Source organism: Rhinoraja longicauda, chromosome 43 (assembly GCF_053455715.1).
Source record: "Rhinoraja longicauda isolate Sanriku21f chromosome 43, sRhiLon1.1, whole genome shotgun sequence".
Classification (NCBI taxonomy): Eukaryota; Metazoa; Chordata; class Chondrichthyes; order Rajiformes; family Arhynchobatidae; genus Rhinoraja; species Rhinoraja longicauda.
This window is the reverse complement of record NC_135995.1, coordinates 6692486-6714030: the sequence shown is the minus strand read 5'-3', so window position 1 is coordinate 6714030 and position 21545 is coordinate 6692486. Positions and strand designations below refer to the sequence as shown.

Below are 21545 nucleotides of genomic sequence, written 5' to 3'. Positions count from 1 at the left end.
ATGCTTTCAAGAGCGAGTTAGAGCTCTTAATGATAGCGGAGTCAGGGGGTATGGGGAGAAGGCAGGAACAGGGTACTGATTGTGAATGATCAGCCATGATCATGGTGAATGGTGGTGCTCGCTCGAAGGACCGAATGGCCTCCTCCTGCACTTATTGTCTATTGTCGTACGAGGAAAGATTGGAAAGACTGGGCTTGTATTCACTGGAGTTCAGAAGGATGAGAGGGGATCTTATAGAGACGTATAAAATTGTAAAAGGACTGGACAAGCTAGATGCCGGAAAAAATATTCGCAATGTTGGGGGAGTCCAGAACCAGGGGCCACACACGGTCTAAGAATAAAGGGGAGGCCGTTTATAATGGAGGTGAGAAGAAACATTTCTACTTGGAGAGCTGTGAATGTGTGGGATTCTCTGCCACAGAGGGCAGTGGAGGCCGATTCACTGGATGAATTTAAAAGAGAGTTAGATAGAGCTCCAGGGGCTAGCGGAATCAAGGGATATGGGGAGAAGGCAGGCACGGGTTACTGATTGTGGACGATCAGCCGCGATCACAATGAATGGCGGTGCTGGCTCAAAGGGCCAAATGGCCTCCTCCTGCACCTGTTTTCTATGTTTCTACGTTACAAGAGGAGAGAGAGTGTGGGAGAGAGGCAGATGTACAATAATGTCCCTGCAATACATGATATATTCCACTGACTTCTCATTGATGTTCAGAGAGACATGACCGTGTGTCAACTCACATTCTACAACGAGGGTCACAGTCCCCTCCTCTTTCCCGTATTCATTCTCCGCCACACACTGATAGCTCCCAGCGTCCCGCTGTGTCACCCGAAGGATTTTCAACCACAGCTCGTTGCTGGAACGTGTTGTGCTCAGCTTGACACCGTGATGTCGCCACGTCAGGTTGGACGCTGGGAAACTCTGGACGGAACAGAGGATCGCTGCAGAGTTTCCTTCCTTTACACTGACCCCGGAATTGTTCACGTTGCTGGGGGAAGTGATGGAGATATTCTGCGGCGCGTCTAAAGGCAAACAAAGGTTTAAACTTGAGTTAACACGGCAGAATTCCACATGCCAACCAGGAGAATACGGAGAGAAAAGATGAAGTACGAAGTCTGAAGAAGGGTCTTGGCCTTTATAGGGCCCTGGTGAGACCACATCTGGAGTATTGTGCGCAGTTTTGGTCTCCTAATTTGAGGAAGGACCTTTCTTGCTATTGAGGGAGTGCAGCGTAGGTTCCCCAGGTTAATCCCCGGGATGGCGGGACTGTCATATGAGGAAAGATTAGAAAGACTAGGCTTGTATTCACTGGAATTTAGAAGGATGAGAAGGTATCATATAGAGACGTATAAAATTATAAAAGGACTGGACAAGCTAGATGCAGGAAAAATGTTCCCAATGTTGGGGGAGTCCAGAACCGGGGGCCACAAAGTCTAAGAACAAAGGGGTGGCCATTTAAAACTGAGGCGAGAAAAAACTTTCTTCACCCAGAAATTTGTGGAATTCTCTGCCACAGAAGGCAGTGGAGGCCAATTCACAGAATGAATTTAAAAGAGAGTTAAGGGCCTGTCCCACTTAGGGAATTTTTTAGGCGATTGTCAAAGTCGTAGCAGATCGGCAAAATTTTATTTTACCCGACAATGACCACGACAATGCCGAGTCAGGTCGAGATTACACTGTCTTTGGAAACATCGCGAAATTCCCACGCTGTTAGTGCTTCTCCGGCGTCCTAATTGTCGCTGAAATCACTGACAAGTCGGTAAGTACTTGAGAGTTTTCAACTATAACATCTTGTATGGGTTACTTAAAAACCAAGCTTCACGGTGACAAGGCATAAACTGGATTGACTTCCAGTTTACTAATGGAGGTATTAAGAAATTTAATTTTAACAGTGGTTACATGGATTTTTGTGAAAAGTGTGTGAGCATTCTTTGAAAATGTACGGGAGATGCATATCTGGTTTCTGGGTTGCATATCTGGGTTGGGAGCCTACTTTAAATGTGATCGCTGATGGCCATAAACATTGCGAAAATTCCCACGCTTACCTGACCGTGAAACTGTCGTCTCCAATCTGCCTGTCAAATGTCCTGACAGTAAATAAATTGGTTAAACACAAGTATTTTATGGTATCTTGAAATGACTTTACTTGAAATGATTTTAATATTATGTGCTTCTAAATGCATCTAGGAGAAACTAGCAAACCTGGGGACAGCATGCGACAGCGCCCGCAATAAGCAACGGTACCTGGCGGCAAGCCAGCTGTGGCCGAGAAATTTCACTCTGGATGATTTCCCAGCGACGCGCTGAGATCCACTACGATTCTTGGAAGACTCTTCACGATCATGCACGCGACACCCTGGCGAACTGTCGGCGACAGCCTAGTCACCGGCAGTCGCCTTAAAATTGCCTAAGTGGGACAGGCCCTTACAATAGAGCTCTAGGGGCTAGTGGAATCAAGGCATATGGGGAGAAAGCAGGCACAGGTTACTGATTGTTGATGATCAGCCATGATCACAATGAATGGCGGTGCTGGCTCAAAGTGCCAAATGGCCTCCTCCTGCACCTATTTTCCATGTTTCTAAAAGTCACCCATTCCTTCTCTCCACAGATGCTCCCTGGCCCACTGAGTTACTCCAGCACTATGTACCTGTCCACGTTCTCCAGAGATGCTGTCTGACCCGCTGAGTTACTCCAGCACTTTGCACCTATCCGTGTTCTCCAGAGATCTGCCTGACCCGCTGAGTTACTCCAGCACTTTGTACCTGTCCACATTCCCCAGAGATGCTGCCTGACCCGCTGAGTTACTCCAGCACTTTGTGTCTATAAACCTTGAACACTTTGAACCATCCTACCACAACCAGAGAGCGGTCCTGAACTACTATCCACCTCATTGGTGACCCTCGGACTATCCTTGATTGGACTTTGCTGGCTTTACCTTGCACTAAACGTTATTCCCTTATTATGTATCAATACACTGTAAATGGCTCGATTGAAATACAAATGTAACCAGTCTGACGAAGGGTCTGGACCCGAAACGTCACCCATTCCTTCTCTCCAGAGATGCTGCCCGATCCGCTGAGTTACTCCGGCACTTTGTACCTGTTCATGTTCTGCGGAGATGCTGCCCGACCCGCTGAGTTACTCCAGCATTTTGTGTCTATCTTCGGTTTAAACCACGTCTGCAGTTCCTTCCTACACATTTAATCTGCTCCACTGTGAAATCTCCGCAAGGTATGTCTACTTTGAGGAAGTTCTCCTCCTCTTTCCGACGAGAGTTAGAGTCATAGGGTGATGGTTTGGAAACAGGCCCTTCTGCCCAACTTGCCCACACCAGCCAACAGGCCCCATCTGCACTCGTTCCACCTGCCCGCATTGACCCATATCCCTCCAAACCTGTCCTATCCATGTACCTGTCCAACTGTTTCTTAAACGTTGGGATAGTCCCTGCCTCAACTACCTCCTCTGGCAGCTTGTTCAATACACCAACTACCCTTTGTATGAAAAAGTCACCCCTCAGATTCCTATTAAATCTTTTCCCCTTCACCTTGTATCTATGTCCTCTGGTCCACGATTCCCCTACTCTCGGCAAGAGACTCTGTGCATCTACCCGATCTATTCCCCTCGTGATCTTATATGCCTCTATAAGATCCCCCCTCATCCTCCTGCGCTCCAAGGAATAGTGACGCAGCCGACTCAACCACTCCCTATAGCTCACACCTTCTAGTCCTGGCAACATCCTCGTAAATATTCTCTGAACCCTTTCAAGCTTGACAATATCTTTCCTACAACATGGTGCCCAGAACTTTACACAATATTCTAAATGCGATCTCACCAACGTCTTGTACAACTGCAACATGATCTGCCAACTTCTCTACTCGATACTCTGACTGATGGAGGCCAATGTGACAAAAGCCTTTGTGACCACCTTATCTACCTGCAACTCAACCTTCAAGGAACCATGCACCTGCACTCCCAGATCCCTCTGCTCCACAACACTCCCCAGAGGCCTAACATTCACTGTGTAAGTCCTGCTCTTGTTAGACGTCCCAAAATGCAACACCTCACATTTCTCTGTATTAAACTCTTGCCCAGAGAAGGGGAATCGAGGACCAGAGGACGTTTCTGGTCGAGGCCCTTCTTTAGACTGGTGGGGGAGAAGATAAACGAGAGATAAAGACGATGGTGTAGAGAGATAAAGAACAATGAATGTCAGATCGGAGAGCAGGAGGCATCACAGAGAGGGAGCAGGATGTGGCAGAACTGCAATCTTGTGAAAGATTGCAGCAGGATCTTGATCGATTGGCCAGATGGGCTGAGTACAAAGTGCTGCAGTAACTCAACGGGTCAGTCAGCGTCTCTGGAGAACGTGGACAGGTACAAAGTGCTGGAGTAACTCAGCGGGTCAGTCAGCGTCTCTGGAGAATGTGGACAGGTACAAAGTGCTGGAGTAACTCAGCGGATCAGTCAGCATCTCTGGAGAACGTGGACAGGTACAAAGTGCTGGAGTAACTCAGCGGATCAGTCAGCATCTCTGGAGAACGTGGACAGGTACAAAATGCTGGAGTAACTCAGCGGGTCAGTCAGCGTCTCTGGAGAACGTGGACAGGTACAAAGTGCTGGAGTAACCCAGCGGGTCAGTCAGGGTCTCCGGAGAAAAGGAATAGGTGGCGTTTCGGGTCGAGACCCTTCTTCAAACTGAGAGCCGGTGAGTGGGAAACGAGAGATATAGACGGCACAAATGAATGAAAGATATGCGAAAGCAACGTTGATCAGGTAAAATGTGGAGCGCACAATGGTCCATTGTTGGCTCTGGGGTAGGTGATAACGAGCTATACAGGCAATGATAATCATGAGGACGACAGTAAATAAAAGACGTCCCTCACCTGAAACGTCACCTTCCCTTGTCTTTCAGGATTGAAAGCCTGAGCTACAGGGAGAGGTTGGGGCATAGAAACATAGAAAATAGATGCAGGAGGCCATTTGGCCCTTCGAGCCTGTACGCACCGCCATTCATTGTGATCACAGCTGATCGTCCACAATCAGTAACCTGTGCCTGCCTTCTCCCCATATCCCTTGATTCCACTAGCCCCTAGAGCTCTATCCAACTCTCCCTTAAATCCATCCAGTGATTTGGCCTCCACTGCCCTCTGTGGCTGAGAATTCCACAAATTCACAACTCTCTGGGTGAAAAGGTTTCTTTTCACCTCAGTTTTAAATGGCCTCCCCTTTATTCTTAGACTGTGTGTGTGGCCCCTGGTTCTGGACCCCAACATTGGGAACATTTTTCCTGCATCTAGTCCTTTCATAATTTTATACGTCTCTATAAGATCCCCTCTCATCCTTCTAAACTCCAGTGAATACAAGCCCAGTCTTTCTGGGCAGGCTGGGATTCTATTCCTTGGAGTGCAGGAGGATGAGGGGTGATCTTACAGAGCTGTACAAAATCATGGGGGGAATTGATCGGGTAGACGTACAGAGATTCTTGCCCAGAGTAGGGGAATCGAGGACGAGAGGACAGAGACTGAAGGTGAAAAGATTTAATGGAACCTGATGGGTTACTTTTTCCCACACAGAGGGTGGTGGGTGTATGGAACGAGCTGCCGGAGGAGGTGGTTGAGTCTGGGACTATCCCAACGTTTAAGGAACATTTGGACAGGTACATGGATAGGACAGGTTTGGAGGGATATGGGCCAAACGCGGGCAGATGGGACTTGTGTAGATGGGGCATGTTGGCCGGTTGACTCCATCTACACCTCACGCTGCCTTGGCAAGGCCAGCAGCATAATCAAGGACCAGTCTCACCCCCGGTCACTCCCTCTTCTCCCCTCTCCCATCAGGCAAGAGGTACAGAAGTTTGAAAACGCACACCTCCAGATTCAGTGACAGTTTCTTTCCCAGTTGTTAACAGGCAACTGAATGATCCTACCACAACCAGAGAGCAGTCCTGAACTACTATTTTACTATCTTTGATCGGACTTTACTGGCTTTTTCTTGCACTCAACGTTATTCCCTTATCTTGTATGCGTACACTGTGGACGGCACTATTGTAATTGTGTAGACACAAAAAGCTGGAGTAACTTAGCGGGACAGGCAGCATCTCTGGAGAGAAGGAATGGTGACATTTCGGGTCGAGACCCTTCTTCAGACAATAGGGAGAGGTTGAACAGGCTCGGATTCTATTCCCTGGAGCGCAGGAGGATGAAGAGAGATCTTAGGAGCCGTTGGAGAGGTGGGAGCGACTGGTACAGTGTCCGTGCGGTGAGTTTAAAACCAAGCGCGAGGCTTTTGTTTAACAGAGGCCCAGGAGCCGTTGGAGAGGTGGGAACGTACCACTCTGCAACGTTCCATTAGCGCGTCACACTTGAAAAAGTAACGCGGACTGGAGGGAGCAGCTGATTGGTGAGTAACCCCAGGTTTGTATTTCTGCTTTCTGATAGCACTTTGAGTTAAGGGTTCTGGGTTTTCTTTTTAGTTTTTTAGTTAAAGGTACAGCTTAAAAGGATCACGGTTTTTAAATAGGGAGTGTGCTGATTTGATTTGATTTAATTTAAGGGATTGATTTAACATAAAGGGTAAGCCATGTCAGCTGAGATCGGCCCCGTGGAGTGCTCATCCTGTAGCATGTGGGAGATCAGGGATATTGTTGGAGTCCCTGATGACTACGTGTGCAGGAAATGTGTCCAGCTGCAGCTCATGGTAGACCGCATTGAACGGTTGGAGCTGTGGTTGGATTCATTCTGGAGCATCCACGATGCTGAGAAAGTCGTGAATAGCACGTACAGTGAGTTGGCCACACGACAGGTAAAGGTTAAGCAGACAAAAAGGGAACGGGTGGCCACTAGCCAGCGTAGCATTAAGAAGGTAGTGCAGGAGTCCCCTGCGGTCATCTCCCTCCTAAACAAATATACCATGTTGGATACTGTTGGGGGAGATGGCTCATCAGGGGAAGGCAGCAGCAGCCAAGTTCATGGCACGTGGGTGGCTCTGCGGCAAAAGAGGGGAGGAAAAAGAGTGGAAGGGCTATAGTGATAGGGGATTCAATTGTAAGGGGAATAGATATGTGTTTCGGCGGTCGCAAACGAGACTCCAGGATGGTATGTTGCCTCCCTGGTGCAATGGTCAGGGATGTCTCAGCCCGGCTGCAGAACATTCTGGAGGGGGAGGGTGAACAGCGGGATGAGGTCCTACAAGGTGAATTTAGGAGCTAGGCGATAAACTTAAAAGTAGGACCCTAAAGGTAATAATCTCTGGATTACTACCAGTGCCACGTGCTGGTCAGAGTAGAAATAGGAGGATATTACAGATGAATACGTGGCTAGAAAAATGGTGCAAGGGGGAGGGATTCAAATTTCTAGGACATTGGAACCAGTTCTGGGGGAGGTGGGACCAGTACAAACAGGACGGTCTGCACCTGAGCTGGAATGGAACCAATGTCCTAGGGGGAGTGTTTGCTAGTGCTGTCAGGGAGGATTTAAACTAATGTGGCAGGGGGATGGGAGCAGGAGCAGAGAGACAGAGAGGTATAAAGTTAGGGTAGAAACAATAGGTAACAAGGTGAAAAGTAAAAGTGGCAGGCAGACAAATCCAGGGCAAAAATCAAAAAGGACCACTTTGCAACATAATTATACAAGGGACAAGAGTGTTATAAAAACAAGCCTGAAGGCTTTGTGTCTCAATGCAAGGAGTATTCGGAATAAGGTGGATGAATTAAATGTGGAGATAGTTATTAATGATTATGATATAGTTGGGATTACGGAGACAATGGCTCCAGGGTGACCAAGGCTGGAAGCTCAACATCCAGGGATATTCTATATTCAGGCGGGATAGACAGAAAGGAAAAGGAGGTGGGGTAGCGTTACTGGTTAGAGAGGAGATTAAGGCAATGTAAAGGAAGGACATTAGCTCGGAGGATGTGGAATCGATATGGGTAGAGCTGCGAAACACTAAGGGGCAGAAAACGCTAATGGGAGTTGTGTACAAGCCACCTAACAGCAGTAGTGAGGTTGGGGATGGCATCAAACAGGAAATTAGAAATGCGTGCACTAAGGGTGCAGCAGTTATAATGGGTGACTTCAATCTACATATAGATTGTGTGAACCAAACTGGCAGGGGTGCTGAGGAAGAGGATTTCTTGGAATGTTTGCGAGATGGTTTTCTAAACCAACATTTCGAGGAACCAACGAGAGAGCAGGCCATTCTAGACCCAGCCGTGTGTGTGTGTGTGTGTGCGTGCGTGCGTGCGTGCGTGCGTGCGTGCGTGTGTGTTGAACTCCATCATCTGTGATGGCCCAATAATCCATCTGTCGTTATAGAGTTGTGTCAGTGTGTGTGTACTCACATTCTACAGTGAGGGTCACATCCCTCTCTCTTGTCCCGTGTTCATTCTGTGCCACACACTGATAGACCCCAGCGTCCCGCAGTGCCAGCTGAGGGAACTCCATCCACAGCTCGTTGCTGGAACGTGTTGTGTTCAGCGTGACACCGAGATGTCGCCTGGTCAGGTTGGACGCTGGGAAACTCTGGACGGAACAGAGGAATGCTGCAGAGTTTCCTTCCTTTACACTGACCCCGGAATTGTTCACGTTGCTGGGGGAAGTGATTGAGAGATTCTGCGGCGCGTCTAAAGGCAAACAAAGGTTTAAACTTGAGTTAACACGGCAGAATTCCACATGCCAACCAGGAGAATACGGAGAGAAAAGATGGACGAACGTAACCAGTCTGAGTTGCTGAGTTACTCCAGCATTTTGTGAATAAATTAACCAGTCTGAAGAAGGGTCTTGACCTTTATAGGGCCCTGGTGAGACCACATCTGGAGTATTGGGCGCAGTTTTGGTCTCCTAATTTGAGGAAGGACCTTTCTTGCTATTGAGGGAGTGCAGCGTAGGTTCCCCAGGTTAATCCCCGGGATGGCGGGACTGTCATATGAGGAAAGATTGGAAAGACTAGGCTTGTATTCACTGGAAATTAGAAGGATGAGAAGGTATCATATAGAGACGTATAAAATTATAAAAGGACTGGACAAGCTAGATGCAGGAAAAATGTTCCCAACGTTGGGGGAGTCCAGAACCAGGGGCCACAAAGTCTAAGAACAAAGGGAAGGCCATTTAAAACTGAGGTGAGAAAAAACTTTCTTCACCCAGAAATTTGTGGAATTCTCTGCCACAAAAGGCAGTGGGGGCCAATTCACTGGATGAATTTAAAAGAGAGTTAAGGGCATGTCCCACATAGGCAATTTTTTAGGCGACTGTGAAAGTCGTAGCAGATCGCCAAAATTTTATTTTACCCGACGACAATGACCACGTCAATGCCGAGTCAGGTCGAGATTACACTGTCTTTGGAAACATCGCAAAATTCCCACGCTGTCAATGCTTCTCCGGCGTCCTAATTTTCGCTGAAATCACTGACAAGTCGGTAGGTATTTGAGAGTTTTGAACTATAACATCTTGTATGGGTTACTTAAAAACCAAGCTTCACGGTGACAAGGCATAAACTGGATTGACTTCCAGTTTACTAATGGAGGTATTAAGAAATTTAATTTTAAAAGTGGTTACATGGATTTTTGTGAAAAGTGTGTGAGCATTCTTTGAAAATGTACGAGAGATGCATATCTGGTTTCTGGGTTGCATATCTGGGTTGGGAGCCTACTTTAAATGTGATCGCTGATAGCCATAAACATTGCGAAAATTCCCACGCTTACCTGACCGTCAAACTGTCGCCTCCAATCTACCTGTCAAATGTCCTGACGGTAAATAAATTGGTTAAACACAAGCATTTTATGGTATCTTGAAATAACTTTACTTGAAATGATTTTAATATTATGTGCTTCTAAATGCATCTAGGAGAAACTAGCAAACCTGGGGACAGCATGCGACAGCGCCCGCAATAAGCAACGGTACCTGGCGACAAGCCAGCTGTGGCCGAGAAATTTCACTCTGGATGATTTCCCAGCGACGCGCTCAGATCCACTACGATTCTTGGAAGACTCCTCACGATCATGCACGCGACACCCTGGCGAACTGTCGGCGACAGCCTAGTCACCGGTAGTCGCCTTAAAATCGCCTAAGTGGGACAGGCCCTTATGATAGAGCTCTAGGGGCTAGTGGAATCAAGGCATATGGGGAGAAAGCAGGCACAGGTTACTGATTGTTGATGATCAGCCATGATCACAATGAATGGCGGTGCTGGCTCAAAGTGCCAAATGGCCTCCTCCTGCACCTATTTTCCATGTTTTTATGTTTCTAAAAGTCACCCATTCCTTCTCTCCACAGATGCTGCCTGGCCCACTGAGTTACTCCAGCACTATGTACCTGTCCACGTTCTCCAGAGATGCTGTCTGACCCGCTGAGTTACTCCAGCACTTTGTACCTGTCCACGTTCTCCAGAGATGCTGTCTGACCCGCTGAGTTACTCCAGCACTTTGCACCTATCCGTGTTCTCCAGAGATCTGCCTGACCCGCTGAGTTACTCCAGCACTTTGTGTCTATAAACCTTGAACACTTTGAACCATCCTACCACAACCAGAGAGCGGTCCTGAACTACTATCCACCTCATTGGTGACCCTCGGACTATACTTGATTGGACTTTGCTGGCTTTACCGTGCACTAAACGTTATTCCCTTATTATGTATCAATACACTGTAAATGGCTCGATTGAAATACAAATGTAACCAGTCTGACGAAGGGTCTGGACCCGAAACGTCACCCATTCCTTCTCTCCAGAGATGCTGCCCGATCCGCTGAGTTACTCCGGCACTTTGTACCTGTTCATGTTCTGCGGAGATGCTGCCCGACCCGCTGAGTTACTCCAGCATTTTGTGTCTATCTTCGGTTTAAACCACGTCTGCAGTTCCTTCCTACACATTTAATCTGCTCCACTGTGAAATCTCCGCAAGGAATGTCTACTTTGAGGAAGTTCTCCTCCTCTTTCCGACGAGAGTTAGAGTCATAGGGTGATAGTTTGGAAACAGGCCCTTCTGCCCAACTTGCCCACACCAGCCAACAGGCCCCATCTGCACTCGTCCCACCTGCCCGCATTGACCCATATCCCTCCAAACCTGTCCTATCCATGTACCTGTCCAACTGTTTCTTAAACGTTGGGATAGTTCCTGCCTCAACTACATCCTCTGGCAGCTTGTTCAATACACCAACTACCCTTTGTATGAAAAAGTCACCCCTCAGATTCCTATTCAATCTTTTCCCCTTCACCTTGTTCCTATGTCCTCTGGTCCACGATTCCCCTACTCTCGGCAAGAGACTCTGTGCATCTACGTGATCTATTCCCCTCGTGATCTTATATGCCTCTATAAGATCCCCCCTCATCTGCGCTCCAAGGAATAGTGACCCAGCCGACTCAACCACTCCCTATAGCTCACACCCTCAAGTGCTGGCAACATCCTCGTAAATATTCTCTGAACCCTTTCAAGCTTGACAATATCTTTCCTACAACATGGTGCCCAGAACTTTACACAATATTCTAAATGCGATCTCACCAACGTCTTGTACAACTGCAACATGATCTCCCAACTTCTCTACTCGATACTCTGACTGATGAAGGCCAATGTGACAAAAGCCTTTGTGACCACCTTATCTACCTGCAACTCAACCTTCAAGGAACCACGCACCTGCACTCCTAGATCCCTCTGCTCCACAACACTCCCCAGAGGCCTAACATTCACTGTGTAAGTCCTGCTCTTGTTAGACGTCCCAAAATGCAACACCTCACATTTCTCTGTATTAAACTCTTGCCCAGAGTAGGGGAATCGAGGACCAGAGGACGTTTCGGGTCGAGGCCCTTCTTTAGACTGGTGAGGGAGAAGGTAAACGAGAGATAAAGACGATGGTGTAGAGAGATAAAGAACAATGAATGTCAGATCGGAGAGCAGGAGGCATCACAGAGAGGGAGCAGGATGTGGCAGAACTGCAATCTTGTGAAAGATTGCAGCAGGATCTTGATCGATTGGCCAGATGGGCTGAGTACAAAGTGCTGCAGTAACTCAACGGGTCAGTCAGCGTCTCTGGAGAACGTGGACAGGTACAAAGTGCTGGAGTAACTCAGCGGGTCAGTCAGCGTCTCTGGAGAATGTGGACAGGTACAAAGTGCTGGAGTAACTCAGCGGATCAGTCAGCATCTCTGGAGAACGTGGACAGGTACAAAATGCTGGAGTAACTCAGCGGGTCAGTCAGCGTCTCTGGAGAACGTGGACAGGTACAAAGTGCTGGAGTATCTCAGCGGGTCAGTCAGCGTCTCTGGAGAACGTGGACAGGTACAAAGTGCTGGAGTAACCCAGCGGGTCAGTCAGGGTCTCCGGAGAAAAGGAATAGGTGGCGTTTCGGGTCGAGACCCTTCTTCAAACTGAGAGCCGGGGACTGGGAAACGAGAGATATAGACGGCACAAATGAATGAAAGATATGCGAAAGCAACGTTGATCAGGTAAAATGTGGAGCGCACAATGGTCCATTGTTGGCTCTGGGGTAGGTGATAACGAGCTATACAGGCAATGATAATCATGAGGACGACAGTAAATAAAAGACGTCCCTCACCTGAAACGTCACCTTCCCTTGTCTTTCAGGATTGAAAGCCTGAGCTACAGGGAGAGGTTGGGGCATAGAAACATAGAAAATAGGTGCAGGAGGCCATTTGGCCCTTCGAGCCAGCACCGCCATTCATTGTGATCACAGCTGATCGTCCACAATCAGTAACCCGTGCCTGCCTTCTCCCCATATCCCTTGATTCCACTAGACCCCAGAGCTCTATCCAACTCTCTCTTAAATCCATCCAGTGATTTGGGCTCCACTGCCCTCTGTGGCAGAGAATTCCACAAATTCACAACTCTTTGGGTGAAAAGGTTTCTTTTCACCTCAGTTTTAAATGGCCTCCCCTTTATTCTTAGACTGTGTGTGTGGCCCCTGGTTCTGGACCCCAACATTGGGAACATTTTTCCTGCATCTAGTCCTTTCATAATTTTATACGTCTCTATAAGATCCCCTCTCATCCTTCTAAACTCCAGTGAATACAAGCCCAGTCTTTCTGGGCAGGCTGGGATTCTATTCCTTGGAGTGCAGGAGAATGAGGGGTGATCTTACAGAGCTGTACAAAATCATGGTGGGAATTGATCGGGTAGACGTACAGAGATTCTTGCCCAGAGTAGGGGAATTGAGGACCAGAGGACAGAGGCTGAAGGTGAAAAGATTTAATGGAACCTGATGGGTTACTTTTTCCCACACAGAGGGTGGTGGGTGTATGGAACGAGCTGCCGGAGGAGGTGGTTGAGTCTGGGACTATCCCAACGTTTAAGGAACATTTGGACAGGTACATGGATAGGACAGGTTTGGAGGGATATGGGCCAAACGCGGGCAGATGGGACTTGTGTAGATGGGGCATGTTGGCCGGTTGACTCCATCTACACCTCACGCTGCCTTGGCAAGGCCAGCAGCATAATCAAGGACCAGTCTCACCCCCGGTCACTCCCTCTTCTCCCCTCTCCCATCAGGCAAGAGGTACAGAAGTTTGAAAACGCACACCTCCAGATTCAGGGACAGTTTCTTTCCCAGTTGTTAACAGGCAACTGAATGATCCTACCACTACCCAGAGAGCAGTCCTGAACTACTATTTTACTATCTTTGATCGGACTTTACTGGCTTTTTCTTGCACTCAACGTTATTCCCTTATCTTGTATGCGTACACTGTGGACGGCACTATTGTAATTGTGTAGACACAAAAAGCTGGAGTAACTTAGCGGGACAGGCAGCATCTCTGGAGAGAAGGAATGGTGACATTTCGGGTCGAGACCCTTCTTCAGACAATAGGGAGAGGTTGAACAGGCTCGGATTCTATTCCCTGGAGCGCAGGAGGATGAAGAGAGATCTTAGGAGCCGTTGGAGAGGTGGGAGCGACTGGTACAGCGTCCGTGCGGTGAGTTTAAAACCAAGCGCGAGGCTTTTGTTTAACAGAGGCCCAGGAGCCGTTGGAGAGGTGGGAACGTACCACTCTGCAACGTTCCATTAGCGCGTCACACTTGAAAAAGTAACGCGGACTGGAGGGAGCAGCTGATTGGTGAGTAACCCCAGGTTTGTATTTCTGCTTTCTGATAGCACTTTGAGTTAAGGGTTCTGGGTTTTCTTTTTAGTTTTTTAGTTAAAGGTACAGCTTAAAAGGATCACGGTTTTTAAATAGGGAGTGTGCTGATTTGATTTGATTTAATTTAAGGGATTGATTTAAATAAAGGGTAAGCCATGTCAGCTGAGATCGGCCCCGTGGAGTGCTCATCCTGTAGCATGTGGGAGATCAGGGATATTGTTGGTGTCCCTGATGACTACGTGTGCAGGAAATGTGTCCAGCTGCAGCTCATGGTAGACCGCATTGAACGGTTGGAGCTGTGGTTGGATTCATTCTGGAGCATCCACGATGCTGAGAAAGTCGTGAATAGCACGTACAGTGAGTTGGCCACACGACAGGTAAAGGTTAAGCAGACAAAAAGGGAACGGGTGGCCACTAGCCAGCGTAGCATTAAGAAGGTAGTGCAGGAGTCCCCTGCGGTCATCTCCCTCCTAAACAAATATACCATGTTGGATACTGTTGGGGGAGATGGCTCATCAGGGGAAGGCAGCAGCAGCCAAGTTCATGGCACGTGGGTGGCTCTGCAGCAAAAGAGGGGAGGAAAAAGAGTGGAAGGGCTATAGTGATAGGGGATTCAATTGTAAGGGGAATAGATATGTGTTTCGGCGGTCGCAAACGAGACTCCAGGATGGTATGTTGCCTCCCTGGTGCAATGGTCAGGGATGTCTCAGCCCGGCTGCAGAACATTCTGGAGGGGGAGGGTGAACAGCGGGATGAGGTCCTACAAGGTGAATTTAGGAGCTAGGCGATAAACTTAAAAGTAGGACCCTAAAGGTAATAATCTCTGGATTACTACCAGTGCCACGTGCTGGTCAGAGTAGAAATAGGAGGATATTACAGATGAATACGTGGCTAGAAAAATGGTGCAAGGGGGAGGGATTCAAATTTCTAGGACATTGGAACCAGTTCTGGGGGAGGTGGGACCAGTACAAACAGGACGGTCTGCACCTGAGCTGGAATGGAACCAATGTCCTAGGGGGAGTGTTTGCTAGTGCTGTCAGGGAGGATTTAAACTAATGTGGCAGGGGGATGGGAGCAGGAGCAGAGAGACAGAGAGGTATAAAGTTAGGGTAGAAGCAATAGGTAACAAGGTGAAAAGTAAAAGTGGCAGGCAGACAAATCCAGGGCAAAAATCAAAAAGGACCACTTTGCAACATAATTATATAAGGGACAAGAGTGTTATAAAAACAAGCCTGAAGGCTTTGTGTCTCAATGCAAGGAGTATTCGGAATAAGGTGGATGAATTAAATGTGGAGATAGTTATTAATGATTATGATATAGTTGGGATTACGGAGACAATGGCTCCAGGGTGACCAAGGCTGGAAGCTCAACATCCAGGGATATTCTATATTCAGGCGGGATAGACAGAAAGGAAAAGGAGGTGGGGTAGCGTTACTGGTTAGAGAGGAGATTAAGGCAATGTAAAGGAAGGACATTAGCTCGGAGGATGTGGAATCGATATGGGTAGAGCTGCGAAACACTAAGGGGCAGAAAACGCTAATGGGAGTTGTGTACAAGCCACCTAACAGCAGTAGTGAGGTTGGGGATGGCATCAAACAGGAAATTAGAAATGCGTGCACTAAGGGTGCAGCAGTTATAATGGGTGACTTCAATCTACATATAGATTGTGTGAACCAAACTGGCAGGGGTGCTGAGGAAGAGGATTTCTTGGAATGTTTGCGAGATGGTTTTCTAAACCAACATGTCGAGGAACCAACGAGAGAACAGGCCATTCTAGACCCAGCCGACTCAACCACTCCCTATGTGTGTGTGTGTGTGTGTGTGTGTGTGTGTGTGTGTGTGTGTGTGTGTGTGTGTGTGTGTGTGTGTGTGTGTGCGCGCGTGCGTGCGTGCGTGCGTGCGTGTGTGTGTGTGGTGAACTCCATCATCTGTGATGGCCCAATAATACATCTGTCATTATAGAGTTGTGTCAGTGTGTGTGTACTCACATTCTACAGTGAGGGTCACATCCCTCTCTGTTGTCCCGTGTTCATTCTGTGCCACACACTGATAGACCCCAGCGTCCCGCGGTGCCAGCTGAGGGAACTCCATCCACAGCTCGTTGCTGGAACGTGTTGTGTTCAGCGTGACACCGAGATGTCGCCACGTCAGGTTAGACGCTGGTAAACTCTGGACGGAGCAGTGGAACGCTGCAGAGTTTCCTTCCTTCACACTGACCCCGGAACTGTTCATGTTGTTGGGGGAAGTGATGGAGAGATTCTGGGGGGCATCTGCAAAAAGATAAAATTTAGCAACCAGTTTTGCGGCACTTTCAATGATCCTTGGATTATGAAAGACTTCAGACTTGAGATACAGCGCGGAAATGGGCTCTTCGGCCCACCGTCCACGCTGACCATCGCTCACCCGTTCACACACTAGTTCTTTGTTTAGTTTCGAGATACAGCGCGGAAACAGGCCCTTCAGCCCACCGAGTCCGCGCCGACCAGCGATCCCCGCATATCCTACACAATATCCTATCCACTATCCTACACAAACTAGGGACAATTGTTACATTTACCAAGCCAATTAACCTACAAACCTTCACGTCTTTCGAGTGTGGGAGGAAACCGAAGATCTCGGAGAAAACCCAAGCAGGTCGCAGGTCGCAGGTCGCAGGTAGAACGTACAAACTCCGTACAGGCAGCACCCGCAGTCGGGATCGAACCTGGGTCCCTGACGCTGCATTCGCTGTAAGTAGCAGCAACTCTACTGCTGTGCCACCGTGCCACCCACAAATTACTTGATGGGCCGTATGTTCTAATTCTGCTCCTATCATCTATGACCTTATGTACCAGCACTGCGAATAGATGATTGCTGTTCCTGCACAATAAACGATCTCCATACTTACATTGCACAGTCAGTGTGAATTTCTGCTCGGATGAGACAGTTGGGTAACTGACTTTGCAGGTGAGGTCTTGCCCGTGATGTTTGAGCGCTGGGGTCAGGGACAGAACAGAAGTAAATGTCAGCGTGTCACCCCGCTGAGTTTTGCTGTGCGAGACTGACGATGGTATATCAGCAGGGGTGACCCAGGTTAAGTTGGGTGTCGTTCCATTACACGTGGTGTTGAAGGAGCAGGTCACGTTCACAGGCTGACCTGCCACCATTTTAGCGGGGAATATCGTGGGTTTATCTGCGAAATCTAACACACAGAGAAACGGATACTTTTAGTTAAATATCATTAGATGCATCGGTTCACATCGAAATCCCAGTCTTGGGTTGCCAACTGTCCCATATTAATAATAATAATAATAATAATAAACATTTATTTTTTATAGCGCTTTTCCAAGTGCTCAAAGACGCTTTACAATAACAGTCAAGACATAAAAACAAACAAACGAACTGTCCTGACGGAGAAGCGGCGAACAAATAGCGCCAGCGTCCTCTCACGTCAGTAGACAATAAAGAACACAAGACACACAATTACAATTTTTAACACAAACAGCCATCACAGTGATTGCTCCAGGCACACCCTCACTGTGATGGAAGGCAAAGAAAAGTCTTATCTCCTCCTCATTCTTCTCCCGTGGTGCCACGAGGCGATCGAGGCTCCCAACTCTTGAAGCCCCCACCAGGCGATGGAAAGTCCCAGGGCCGAGCCGAGCAGGCCGATGAAGGTCCTGAGCCCCCACCGGGCGATGGAAAGTGCCGCGGCCAGGCCATGCAGGGCGATGAAGGTCCTGCGAGCGGGGCAATCAAACCTCGCGCTCCGGGGCGGTCGAAGCTGCTACGGCTGGAGCTCCCGAAAGCCGGTCGCCAGCCAGGGACCTGCGAGCTCCCGATGTTGCGGTTTGCAGGGCCCACGGCCGAAGCCTCCGAGATGGTAAGTCCAGGCCCTGCGACCGGAGTCTTCAAGGTCGATCCCAGCTGGAGGCCGCCGACTCCACGGTGTTAGGCCGTAGCGCGAACGGAGATACGACACGATAAAGGTCGCATCTCCGTTGAGGAGATTGGAAAAAAAGGTTTCCCCCACCCCCCACCACCCCCCACATATACAGAGTTAAAAATAGATCAAAACGTACATTTAAACGATGACAATAGAAAAAAAAAAAAAAAAAAAGACAGAGAGACTGCCGGTGAGCCGCAGCTGCAGAACGCAGCCACGCCCCTAACACGCCACGCCACGCCACGCCACGTCGGGACATCCCGTATTTTGGGCTAAATTGGATTTTCCCATACAAGACTACCCTTGCCCCGTATTAGGCTCGAGGAACAGTGTAGGCCCGGACAGTGTAGGCCCGGACAGTGCAGGCCTGGACAGTGCAGGCCCGAACAGTGCAGGCCTGGACAGTGTAGGCCCAGAGGCCCAGGCACCCCCTAACGGAGGTTGCGTAGCAACCCCCCTCCCGCCCCGGGCGGCCGCCATTGGTTGAGCGTGAGCACATGGCCGCTGGCTGAGTGAGGTCACGAGCGGCGCGGGGCGGTGACGTCTCCTTGTCTCGTATTTGGGAGTACTATAGTTGGCACCCCTATCCCAGTCCCACAAGTAAATGGACATTCACAAGGATGATCCATGAACAGGGAGGAACAATGGTCAGGGGAAGTTGAAAAGGCCAGGGATCAGTAATGTCATGATGGCCTGTGATCAGGTAGATGGGGGCAGGATTCTCCACTGAGGGCTGTAAGGAGACCAAACATAGACTGGCCGATCATTTCGCTGAACATCTTCCCTCAGTCCGCCTGAACCTACCTGATCTCCCGGTTGTTAAACACTATTTCCCCTTCTCATACTGACCTTTCTGTCCTGGGCCTCCTCCATTGTCAGAGTGAGGCCAAACGCAAATTGGAGGAACAGCACCTCATATTTCACGTGGGCAGCTCACAGCCCAGTGGTATGAACATTGACCTCTCTGACTTCAAGTAACCCTTGCATTCTCTCTCACTCCATCCCTCCCCCTTCCCAGTTCTTCGAGGAGCCTATCTCCGACTACATTTTATCTCTGCTTGCTCTGTTTTTTACCTTCTCCCCGCTAACAATGATCTGTTGTACATTTTCCTCAATCTCCATCCTTTGTCCTGTTTTCACCTCACACTTCCTTATCTATGTATCTCCCTCACCCCTGACTTCAGTTTGAAGGGTCTCGATCCGAAACGTCACCCATTCCTTCTATCCAGTGATGCTGCCTGTCCCACTGAGTTACTCCAGCATTTTGTATTGATCTTTAAACCAGCATCTGCAGTTCCTTCCAACAATAAACAGCTACCAATGGCCTGTTCCCTTTATCACCGTTACTTTTTTTGCGCATCTTTCATCCATTTGTTCTATATCTCTCTACTTCACTGTCTATACCTCTCGTTTCCCTCTCCCCACTCTCAATCTGAAGGGTCTCGACCCAAAATGTCACCTATTCCTTTTCTCCAGATACTGCCTGACCCGCTGAATTACTCCAGCACTTTGTACCTGTCCACATTCTCCAGAGATGCTGCCTGACCTGCTGAGTTACTCCAGCACTTTGTACCTGTCCACATTCACCAGAGATGCTGACTGACCAGCTTAGTTACTCCAGCACCTTGTACCTGTCCACATTCTCCAGAGATGCTGACTGACCAGCTTAGTTACTCCAGCAGTTTGTCCCTGTCCACATTCTCCAGAGATGCTGACTGACCAGCTTAGTTACTCCAACACCTTGTACCTGTCCACATTCTCCAGCGATGCTGCCTGACCCTCTGAGTTACTCCACCTTTATGTGTCTACCTTAGGATAAGACAGTCACTGATAAATCTAATGGTTAATAACATTCCTAAGAGAAACGTGGGGAAATAAGGTCCTTGCTACTGTAGGGAATGCATATGGACAGGAAGGGTTCAGAGGGTGGGGGCCAAATATGGGCATTGGGACAACCCCAGAATGCCAACATGGTTGGTATGGAGTAGATGGGCAGAAGGGCCTGTTTCCATGCTGTATATGACTTCGTCAAGGGTGGAGATGAATTTACAAAGAAGCTAGAAAAACCTGCAAAGGCCAGAGGAATGCACATTTAGTATTAGTACTGATTTTTATTGTTGTGTGTACTAAGATACAGTGAAAAGCTATGTTTTGTGCTACGCAAGCAGATTAAACCATTCATGAGGAAAACAAGATGTGCAGAAGAGAAAATAAAGAGGGCGCCGAATATAATGCCACAGCGACAGAGAAAGTGCAGGTGAAAAAAGTGCAAGGGCAGCAATGAAGTAGATTGGAAGGTAGGTATTTTGTCCCTAGCTTATAAGAGGTGCAACCAAGTGTGTGATAACAGCAGGGAAGAAGCTTTTTCTGAATCTGGTGTGATGTGCTTTCAGCTTTTGTATCTGATGCCCGATGGGAGTAGGGAGAAGAGAGAATGACCGGGTTGTGAGTGGTACTTGTTTATATTGGCTGCTTTACCGAGGCAACGAGAAGTGTAGATGGAATCACTGTTAGCAATGTACACCGATCAGCCAAAACATTATGACCACTGACAGGTGAAGTGAATAACATTGATTATCTTGTTACAATGGCATCTGTCAAGGGGTGGGATATATTAGGCAGCAAGTGAACAGTCAGTTCTTGAAGTTGACGTGTTGGATGCAGGAGAAATGGGCAGGAGTAAAGACCCGAGTGACTTTGACAAGGGCCAAATTGTTATGGCCGGACGACTGGGTCAGAGCATCTGCGAAACAGCCAGGCTTGTGGGGTGCTCCCGGTCAGCAGTGGTGAGTACCGACCTACAGTGGTCCGAGGAGGGACAAACCACAAACCGGCAACAGGGTGTTGGGCGCCCAAGGCTCATCGATGCGCGAGGGCAGTGATGGCATCCTGATGCACTGTGGGAAGACGACAAGCCGGTGAAGGGAGTGTGATGCTCTGGGCAATGTTCTGCTGGGAAACCCTGGGTCCAGCCATTCATGGTGGATGTCATTTTGACACGTGTCACCTACCTACACATCATTGCAGACCAGGTACACCGCTTCATGGCAATGGTATTCCCTGATGGCAGTGGCCTCTTTCAGCAGGATAATGCGCCCTGCCACACTGCACACATTGTTGGGGAATGGTTTGAGGAACATGATGAAGTGTTCACGTTGTTGCCCTGGCCTCCAAATTCTCCAGATCTCAATCCGATTGAGCATCTGTGGGATGTGCCGGATCGACAAGTCCGATCCACGGCGGCTCCACCTCGCATCTTACAGGACTTGAAGGATCTGCTGCTAATGTTTTGGTGCCAGATACCACAGGACTCCTTCAGGGGGCTTGTAGACTCCATGCCTCGGCGGGTCGGCGCTGTTTTGGCGGCACACGGAGGACCAACAGCATATTAGACAGGTGCTCATAATGTTTTGGCTCATCAGTGTATATGGGCAATGCAAACCTAATAATAGCGCAAAAACTGGAGGTATCGTAATGGTCAGAAATGAGCCGAGGCTCCTGATGCTGCGGTGTGTATGTGTGTGTGTGTGTGTGTGAACAGGG

The 21545-nt window shown here is 48.6% G+C and overlaps 1 protein-coding gene across 1 annotated transcript in view; it reads right to left on the bottom strand.

Moving 5' to 3' along the window:
• The window catches only part of LOC144612204 (myelin-associated glycoprotein-like), a 760913-nt gene that overhangs the window by 13799 nt on the left and 725569 nt on the right, over positions 1 to 21545 (bottom strand). Inside the window, 2 exon segments of the mRNA XM_078431761.1 lie at positions 742 to 1023; positions 16066 to 16347. Of these exon segments, the coding sequence (XP_078287887.1) occupies positions 742 to 1023; positions 16066 to 16347 (564 nt within the window).